Source organism: Pinus tabuliformis, chromosome 6, assembly GCF_031772625.1.
Source record: "Pinus tabuliformis cultivar Carrire ecotype Pingquan chromosome 6, CPIR1, whole genome shotgun sequence".
Classification (NCBI taxonomy): Eukaryota; Viridiplantae; Streptophyta; class Pinopsida; order Pinales; family Pinaceae; genus Pinus; species Pinus tabuliformis.
The window spans coordinates 1,148,071,047-1,148,081,602 of record NC_142292.1 but is presented as its reverse complement, the minus strand read 5'-3'; the positions used below and the strand labels follow the sequence as shown (position 1 = coordinate 1,148,081,602).

Here is a 10,556-nt window from a genome sequence, read left to right as displayed (position 1 = left end):
TCTTTCTCTGGCTCCAATTGAAATCAAAATCTACACAATTGAGCATGACAGATATTCAAGGGAAACTGCTCTGCTAGGGTCTAGTGCTTATGGAGATGGATCTAGATTATAGAAAAAATATTTATTTCTTCTTTGGAATGTTTTTTTATCTAAATTCGTGGGGAGTGAGTGAAAGCAGATTTGGCAATGTTATTAGGAGGCCCACTAATTTTGAATGAGACATCATTCTTTAGCTTTTATTCTTGTATGTTTCTTTCCAGATGAACACAGGTGAAAACCAATTACAATCTCTTTTGAATTAAGATAATTTACCAGGTAAAATCAATCAAGCATTTTGAATAATAAATCAGTGGGTTTCTTCTCAGAGAAAAAGTGAAGGATAGACTAGTGGCTTGAACTTTAATGAGAAGGATGGATCATGTAGGGAATAGTGGAAAGTGCAACCTTTGTTAGTTTCCACCTTGTTGGTGTTGCCAAAATACCATAATAAGTGGTTTTGTTGGCACCTAAAGACATGCATGGAGAAGCTTCTTGTTGTGAAGAGTTATATTACATCTTTGTAATGAATAGACCTGTTTCAAAAAAACAAATATATTAAGTGTCTGGCTTTTGACTTAAGTTATTTTTAGACATATGGTTGTCTTGTTCTTCAACTTCATAGTTGTAATCATAAGTGATAGGGCTGAAGCATCCTCTTTGGCCATTTAAAATTGCAGCACTTATCAGGGTGGGTGCCATTACATGGTTTGATAGTTGTAATCATAAGTGATAGGGCTGAAGCATCTTCTTTGGCCATCTAAAATTGCAGCACCTATCAGGGTGAACTGACCTACGAAAGGAAAATCAATCCAAGTGTTAATTTTAATGACTTAGCTACCTATGAGCCCTGTCTTTTGTGGAGACTGCTAGTCATATATGTAGATAGATCGATAGATGTTAGTGTGAGAAACTAAACTACATTTTATTGAGTGAAGGAACGAATGCAAAGGATGTGATTACATGGTAGGCAGTGACTGTGCCTAGTATCTACAAACTTTCTAGATATAAACTTGATTTTCATATCAAACTTGTCAGACATATGCACCTTTTTGGAATGAAATCCAGAACTTGTCATCACGGAAGGAATAAGATTAGCTGGACTTCATGGAGAGAGAGGTGTGCTCAGGACTATAGTTGTACTATGTTTGCTAATGAAAATGGAATGAGAATATAGTATATTGGAGTAGGAGCATGACATAAAGAAAAGCTATAGCGGTAGAAGTTCCAGAAGGAAAAGATATAGTAGTCAAAGTGTGCTCAATGTTCTCCAAACAGTGAACTTACACTGCTATATCTTCTCCTCCTTGCAATTTTACCAATGATCGCCAATTCATAGAGAACTTGCCTGGTCTTCTGACTAAACATGTATTGGTCACTTCGTTTTTGATATCCTCCAACGACTTGTTTTATTGTGATCAAGAATGACATTCTTACATTGCTTTCTCTAGCTCCAATTGAAATCAAAATCTACACAATTGAGCATGACAGATAGTCAAGGGAAACTGCTCTCTGGGACTTTCTAGAGAGCAAGAGCATGGCAGAAGGAAAAGATATAGCAATAAAAGTGCCAAAAGGAAAAGATATTGCATTCAAACTGCACTCATTGTTCTCCCGACAATGACCTTTTACTGATATATATATTCCTCCTTGCAATTTTACTAATGATCACCAATCCAAAGAACACTTGCCCAATCTTCTGATTAAGCACGCACTGGTCACTTGGTTTCTGATCATCCACCCTTGCTTTCAATAATTTCCATTTACATGTTGCTATTCTTCCCCACTCTATGCCTTACGGCGTTTCCTTTGCAACATTAGGTGCAAATGCTAGTTTAACCAATTTCAGGAAAAATTCAACATCCTACAGCTTCTCCAATACAGATGATTGGTGGATATAACCTTGATATCGATGTATTTGCATGTACTATTTTTCATAGTGTTTTCTTAAAACTCTAAAAGCACTACCATTGTCCTGAAATACATCAAGCACACACGGAACCTATTTATGAGTGAGAAGGCCCTAAAAGGGTCAACCACTAATTAAAGGTACTTTTTAATCCATAAATGGTAGGCCTATAGTCTTTCTGTTTCAACAATATAGAGCTTTGTGGAAATAAATAATGTTCTTTGTTGCCAATAACCAATAAAGATAGAAAACAATGACTCTATTTTATATTCAATTCACTACTTGGTTTCTTCTTTTAATGGACATAAGCAGGTGCAACAAAGACTCTCCAAATTTATTCTCGAGCTACAAGTTATCACCACACATTGAATGGAAGATATGTGTCAGCATTTCAGTTATATTCTAGTTAAGGTTTTGTGGCACAAGAATCAACATGCTTGTTTATCTCCACCAAAAGGGTTTGGCTTCATACCAAGCATATTTCACAAATATAACAAATAATTGAATAATGATTTTCCCAAATATTTCATTGGAGTTTCAATATACCCTTAAGAATGCCCTGGATCTTCCTTGAGGGGAATTGATTTTCTTAATGTTTCTTATCACATAATGGTATCCCAAAAGTATCATAAATCCAGTCCAATGGAGAGGTGTGACTGTAGGGGCTAAATGTCAAAACATACATTTTGCATGCATGAGGCTTCACTGATGCTGTAAGACTGCCTTTATGATTAGCTGTCAGATTTCTGTGCTGTAATATCCACACACAGAAGACTATCAGTGAAATAACAAAAAATGTCATCTGCAACTGAGAATTAAGTATAACAGACACGCCACTGATAACCATCCTAAAATGTTTATGTGCAACTCTGGACATGTAGATGAAATTTACCTTCCATAAGTTCCTGACTTTGGCAGAAATAGAAGAGTGAAGTCCAATGTCTTTCCAATGTGCTGTGATCATTGCTCTTGATGAACTTCTATTCCATAAAACTATAACAATACAGTTGTTCAAAAGTGGACCAGCCCAAACCTGCATTGTCCTCCCAAGCTACAGTGAGAATGTGGGTTCTTAATAAACAGAGTTATATTTGATCCCAAACTTCGTCAGATCAAAATGAAAATCATTGAGCTTAAAGATTTAGGCACAAGTAAGATTTATATTGAGGAAAAATGACTATTTGAATGGAACGGATGTGATTACCTCAAGATCACCATTTTGCCTCACTTCTCTCCCTTGTACTCCTAGTGGGTTTGCACAAAGAAAGATATTTCATGCTCAAATTTGAAGAAACTTATTGCAACAGACCGACAGAACAAGATAGTTCATGCTCAAATTTGAAGAAACTTATTGCAACAGACTGACAGAAAAGAATCTTCAATTATTTTGGATCTTTTCTTTAGAGTGTTCTGCAAATGGAAATGAAGCCACTTCTACTTTCGTATAGATGCATTTTATTCCCTCAGAGATTTGAGAAAGAAAACACCTTGATTGACTGCAATGACAGCTTTATTGCCAAGGATCTTCAACATTTTATCACTCAAAAATCTCACATCACAACCGATCAGCAGAGGTGCCTAAATCCCAAAACAGAAACGTAAAGAGATTCAATCAATCCACTCAGAAACCCATTTGATGAGAATTCAGATTGGAACAATACATTGAAATTCCATGAAATGTACTTAAAAAAATTCTTCTACTAGTAATGAGCAGAAATTTGTAACTTTAGTCTGGATGATTTCTAGAAGTTAGGAGCCTACGAGCAAAGAATCATCCCTAAGACATTGGCATGTTGAATACCTTCATAAGAGCCCAAATGCTGAAATGTGAGCGGTACTCATCTGCAGTCATGTTGCCATTCCCAACCTCTAACATGTCCGGATCTGAAGATATGGGAAAACGTACAAGGTGTCCAAAGAAATTAACAGAGGACAACATTTATAAATCATTTAATTTCCTTTAGTCAGATACAATGTTTCAAATAACGCTTGTAATGATCTGGAATCGGTTGATGGTATTTATAGCGGTTGTTGAAGTAAGAAGTGTATGATAAAAAGATAAAGCTACTAATAATTCTCTGATCTAGATGTTGTTGAGCCTATATGGCAAAAGCATAACATGCTAGGTCTCTGTAGGGAGAGGGAATTTGTGTGACTGCGTCTTCTTGATATGCATTTATCTTGATTCATGATGAAATAACAGCAACTAAAGTCATGACCAAACGATGGTAAACATTTGATAAAAGTAACCAATGTTGCAAAGAACATACTAATCAATTTCGCTAGCTACAAAACTGCATTCAACCCTCCTTCTTTGATGATTAATCTCTGAATTTCAGCACCTATCTACCTGAAGCCCTTCGCATGACTGAAGCTGCTAGTGGAGAATTTCGGCCTGCATATCTAAGGTGTCATCAAAGTATTTTTCATTCTGGTCTAGGGAGATCAAAGTTTGTAATTGAAGGATCTGTAAGGATTGATAAAATGTGGAGTAGTTTTGGCCCTATAATAGAGAAAATCTCTAAATAAGATCAAGGTAACATGACATTGATCTAAGTGTATTATGTTGCCTAACCTCAGGTACTTGTCCCTCAATAGTATAGTCAAAAGACTTGATCAGATATGTGTTATTTAGGACGATTCCTGAGTAGTATTGCTAAAGATCTATTGTTGTGATCCGACCTTATGTTTAACCTTTCAAAGTGGATCTGAAAGGCATGTCTACAACCCTTCTATAGGGAACCTTTTCTGCCTTAGTGGTGACCTAACCAGTGACCTTGTGAAGTCCTAAGGTTTATGTTTGTGGCATCATGGCATGATCCTGAATAAAGTTATGAAGGTTTCCAGGTATGAGTAGAAGATGTATTGATATTCAAAATACCTATGGGAGGATATATAGCCAATATATTTAATCTGTATGCAAAGAAACATTTGAAAAAAGGAAGCATGATCTCATCACAATTATAGTAACTACATCAGGGGGTTGTCTAATAAACAAGGGTATTATATTAAGATTGTCGCTAAAGCACAGATTTGTAATTACACCAAAATTCAGTAATCATAGAGACGTTGATGTGAAAGGAAAACATTTATGTAGCATATGCAGCCAAGTAATCTTCTTGGAACAAGATTCGGGAATAGTTTGGGCTCATGATTATCTTCTTGGGTTATGCTTCTGGTAGGGTTTCGTTGGGTTTTCTCAAGCCCCTTTTCACAGACAGCTCTAAAGAAGTTCACACTCAGATTCTTGACTATTTCCTGAAGCAGATCAAATTCAACCCGGACTGTATTTTGGGCATACCTCTGCAATGCAAGTTCAAAAAAATTCGTTGATCTGAAGGGTTACTCTGTTTGACTTTTAGCTGGTTCTCAAATTCCTTAACAAATTTCAAATGCTCTGTAATAATCACAGCCTCTTCTGAACACCCTAGATATATTTTTAAAGTTGCTCGTGGTACAGATTCTTGACTATTTCCTGAAGTAGATCAAATTCAACCAGGACTGTATTTTGGGCATACCTCTGCAATGAAAGTTCAGAAAAATTCATTGATCTGAAGGGTTACTTTGTTTGGCTTTGAACTGGTCCTCAAATTCCCTAACAAATTTCTAAGGCTCTGTAATAATCACAGCCTCTTTTGAACACCTTAAATATATTTTTAAAGTTGCTCATGGTACAACAACCCCTATTCTGGTGAAGGTTCTTAGAATGTACTACAAGGCAAATCTGAAGTCTTCTCTGGAAATTTTCGGCACCCTCAAAGGACATGTCTGAAGTTCTAAAGTTAAATGATTAAATGGGCTATACGCTCTATTTTGCCTTCTTATGCGCAGTCTGATTTTAGTTGAGGATAAGACCTAGTTTGTGGACCAGCAACATTCCTAGATTGTTTATGGTGTCAATAGAAGGACAACTTAGAACTTTGCATAAGTTATTGTAAGGGACAAGGGCGATAAAAGTAACCAATGTTGCAAAGAACATACTAATCAATTTCACTAGCTACAAAACTGCATTCGGCCCTCCTTCTTTGATGATTAATCTCTGAATTTTAGCACCTATCTACCTGAAGCCTTTTGCATGACTGAAGCGGCCAGTGGAGAATTTCGGCCTGCATATCTAAGGTGTCATCCAAGTATTTTTCATTCTGGTCTAGGGAGATCAAAGTTTGTAATTGAAGGATCTGTAAGGATTGATAAAATGTGGAGCAGTTTCAGCCCTATAATAGAGAAAATCTCTAAATAAGATCAAGGTAACATGACATTGATCTAAGTGTATTATGTTGCCTAACCTCAGGTAGTTGTCCCTCAACAGTATAGTCAAAAGACTTGATCAGATATGTGTGATTTAGGACGATTCCTAAGTAGCATTGCTAAAGATCTATCGTTGTGATCCGACCTTATGTTTAACCTTTCACAGTGGATCTGAAAGGCATGTCTACAACCCTTCTATAGGGAACCTTTTCTGCCTTAGTGGTGACCTAACCAGTGACCTTGTGAAGCCCTAAGGTTTATGTTTGTGGCATCATGGCATGGTCCTGAATCAAGTTATGAAGGTTTCCAGGTATGAGTAGAAGATGTGCTGATATTCAAAATACCTATGGGAGGATATATGGCCAATATATTTAATCTGTATGCAAAGAAACATTTGAAAAAAGGAAGCATGATCTCATCACAATTAGAGTAAATACCTCAGGGGTTTGTCTAATAAACAAGGGTATTATATTAAGATTGTCGCTAAAGCGCAGATTTGTAATTACACCAAAATTCAGTAATCATAGAGACGTTGATGTGAAAGGAAAACATTTATGTAGCATATGCAGCCAAGTAATCTTCTTGGAACGAGATTCGGGAATAGTTTGGGCTCATGATTATCTTCTTGGGTTATGCTTCTGGTAGGGTTTCGTTGGGTTTTCTCAAGCCCCTTTTCACAGACAGCCCTAAAGAAGTTCACACTCAGATTCTTGACTATTTCCTGAAGCAGATCAAATTCAACCAGGACTGTATTTTGGGCATACCTCTACAATGCAAGTTCAGAAAAATTCATTGATCTGAAGGGTTACTCTGTTTGACTTTTAGCTGGTTCTCAAATTCCTTAACAAATTTCTGAGGCTCTGTAATAATCACAGCCTCCTCTGAACACCTTAAATATATTTTTAAAGTTGCTCGTGGTACAAATTCTTAACTATTTCCTGAAGCAGATCAAATTCAACCAGGACTGTATTTTGGGCATACCTCTGCAATGCAAGTTCAGAAAAATTCGTTGATCTCAAGGGTTACTCTGTTTGGCTTTTAGATGGTCCTCAAATTCCTTAACAAATTTCTGAGGCTCTGTAATAATCACAGCCTCTTTTTAACACCTTAAATATATTTTTAAAGTTGCTCGTGGTACAACAACCCCTATTCTGGTGAAGGTTCTTGGAATGTACTACAAGGTAAATCTGAAGTCTTCTCTGGAAATTTCTGGCACCCTCAAAGGACATGTCTGAAGTTCTGAAGTTAAATGATTAAATGGGCTATACGCTCTATTTTGCCTTCTTATACAGAGTCTGATTTTAGTTGAGTATAAGACCTAGTTTGTGGACCAGCAACATTCCTAGATTGTTTATGGTGTCAATAGAAGGACAACTTAGAACTTTGCATAAGGTATTGTAAGGGATAAGGGCGATAAAAGTAACCAAGGTCCAAAGAACCAGAACCCCTCCTTACCCTCTCCCTGCTTGAACAGGCATTAGGCAATGGGTCATGCAAATCAGTTTCATACAACGTACTTACGAATCTAGGTTGTGCATCATGATGAGCCCACTTCAAATCGGCAACATATAATTGGGTCAAATGAACATATACGCGCGCACTCAATTCTGATTCAGGTTGAATCCCAATAAGGGAATTCAATGCAGTGGTATATGACTTATTTGAAGCAAACCATTTCTGCAACGAATGTGTAACCACTTTGATCGAATGATTGAAATTTTTGCAATCGTCTAACATATTTTTAAAGTTGCTCGTGGTACAACAACCCCTATTATGGTGAAGGTTCTTGGAATGTACTACAAGGTAAATCTGAAGTCTTCTCTGGAAATTTCTGGCACCCTCAAAGGACATGTCTGAAGTTCTGAAGTTAAATGATTAAATGGGCTATACGCTCTATTTTGCCTTCTTATACAGAGTCTGATTTTAGTTGAGTATAAGACCTAGTTATGTACTACAAGGTAAATCTGAAGTCTTCTCTGGAAATTTCTGGCACCCTCAAAGGACATGTCTGAAGTTCTGAAGTTAAATGATTAAATGGGCTATACGCTCTAGTTTGCCTTCTTATACAGAGTCTGATTTTAGTTGAGTATAAGACCTAGTTTGTGGACCAGCAACATTCCTAGATTGTTTATGGTGTCAATAGAAGGACAACTTAGAACTTTGCATAAGGTATTGTAAGGGACAAGGGCGATAAAAGTAACCAAGGTCCAAAGAACCAGAACCCCTCCTTACCCTCTCCCTGCTTGAACAGGCATTAGGCAATGGGTCATGCAAATCAGCTTCATACAGCGTACTTACGAATCTAGGTTGTGCATCATGATGAACCCACTTCAAATCGGCAACATCTAATTGGGTCAAATGAACATATATGCGCGCACTCAATTCTGATTCAGGTTGAATCCCAATAAGGGAATTCAATGCAGTGGTATATGACCTATTTGAAGCAAACCGTTTCTGCAACGAATGTGTAACCACTTTGATCGAACGATTGAAATTTTTGCAATCGTCTAACATATGATCGTGTGGCGCACAAAGATGACAGGTGGGTAGAGAGGGGAGTTGATTTCAAAGGGGAAAGCCTTACGGCGTAAAAATATATATATTTAAATAAATTAATTTGGTCACTTTACATTGTGTCTATGAAAATTATTAATGATTGTTAACATATGTGGTTTGTTTTTTATTTTTATTTTTATTTTTATGTGCTAAGATTTTAGCCTCATGTAATCTATGTCTAATTTATGTCTAAATGTGACCTCTGAGTCATTCCATCTTCATTGATCTTGATAAGTGACCATCTAGACATCTTCATCTTCACTTTGTCATGGTTATTCTGTATTTATGTGATAAGATGTTACCCTTGTGTAATCTATGTCTAATCTATGTCTTAATGTGACCCCTCTCAACGAATAAATTGAAACCACATCATGCAATAAAAAAATAAAACCTCAGTAATACAAATGAATGATTAAATTCTCATTTCACCAAATTAAGTAATAATAAGTGGCGTTATAGGAATTTATTGAGGTGTGACACCCGCATCTTTTATTTCCATTAATGGCAAGGTCGATGAGTAGTGCATATCCAAAAACTTTTATGTGTTTCTATATAATTGACAAGAGATTAGATTAGATTTTGTCCGATCAAATCATACAATAAATGCTCATGTTTAATAGTTTTTCTTTTCCCAACAAATTGGTTTTTGATATCCCTTCATATCTTCATGGGACTTGTCCCATGTCTAATGCATTTTTGACTAAGTAACCACAATACACAATGCATTTTCAGTGGTTTCGTTTGGGATAGGGTGAATTTTCGTGTTTTTTTTTCTCAAATTCAAGTCCAATAAAAGGCATTTGTTATACTCGCTAATATAGTTGGTTGAGTTGAACCAGTTAGATTTTAAATAAATAAATTTATATATAATAAAAAATAATAAAATTTAATTATTAATGTTAAACTAAAAAAAATTGAATGCTGAATGCTAGACATATATAATAAGTCTTTTCAATTATTACGAGCAATGTAGCCCTTGTTCAAATGTTGCAGTTGGTTCATACATTTCAAAGTTCAAGAATTAAACTAAACCGCAGGAAATGCTAGCTATGCGGCCTTGTTATATACCATATCACCCTTTATTTTCTTTTATTACATTTCACTTGCCGTATTATATACCTAATATGTGTTTCACATATTATGTATTAACCATGAAGCTTATAAGGTAGTCTTGATATAATGGGTTTTACAAGAAAAGTTTTATTTATATGCAATATGTTTAAACACGCCATAATTATAACAATATGGATATATTACATTATATATAATATAAACCTATATAAAGTGTATAACACAATAGATTTAGAATAATGTTTTATATTATATATGTGTATATTTTTAAAGAGATAAGGATTATAAAAATAAAGTTAATCAAGTGTTATTAAACAATCTCAAAGGAAGAAAGCGAAGTTCCAAAATGATGAAAGCAATACCAACGATCAAAACAAGAGATATGATCAAGTCCTTGAAAATGAAGAGGTTAGAAAGCGAGATAACAAGGATAAGAGAAGGAATCACTGACTAATCAAGTGCAAGAAGAGAATTTTTCAAAAGTTTTAAAGGGGGCCCTTCATTTTTACCAAAAATATAGGGGAGTTGTTGGAGAGTCAACATGGCCCCATTTCCACTTTTGGGGCCTTCATCTTCTTTCAAGTTCCGAGGCAATGTTTTAATAGCTATGACTAGATTTCTAGGGTGTAGGCACATAGCTAAATCATCTATTTTATTGATTAGACTAGTTTCTTGGACACCATCAATATTATTATCATGGATATGTAAAATATCGTGGATATTTCATGGATAATTT

General features: G+C 35.7%; 1 protein-coding gene across 3 annotated transcripts; it reads right to left on the bottom strand.

Moving 5' to 3' along the window:
- Positions 1-2,302: 2,302 nt before the first annotated feature.
- LOC149262904 (alpha-galactosidase 3-like) lies at positions 2,303-7,551 on the bottom strand. 3 transcript variants are annotated; one of them, XM_089386726.1, is made up of 6 exons: positions 7,175-7,551; positions 3,747-3,829; positions 3,433-3,523; positions 3,150-3,190; positions 2,838-2,996; positions 2,303-2,696 (listed from the first exon to the last, which is right to left on the bottom strand). In XM_089386726.1, the coding sequence occupies exons 2-6, from the start codon at positions 3,819-3,821 to the stop codon at positions 2,535-2,537; spliced, it is 528 nt and encodes a 175-aa protein (XP_089242852.1). In that variant the 5' UTR covers positions 3,822-3,829; positions 7,175-7,551; the 3' UTR covers positions 2,303-2,534. The 3 variants fall into 3 exon arrangements, with proteins under 3 accessions (XP_089242852.1, XP_089242842.1, XP_089242847.1); XM_089386716.1 differs by lacking the exon at positions 7,175-7,551 and having other exon boundaries at positions 3,747-7,144; XM_089386721.1 differs by lacking the exon at positions 7,175-7,551 and having other exon boundaries at positions 2,838-2,978; positions 3,747-7,144.
- Between the last annotated feature and the right edge of the window lie 3,005 nt (positions 7,552-10,556).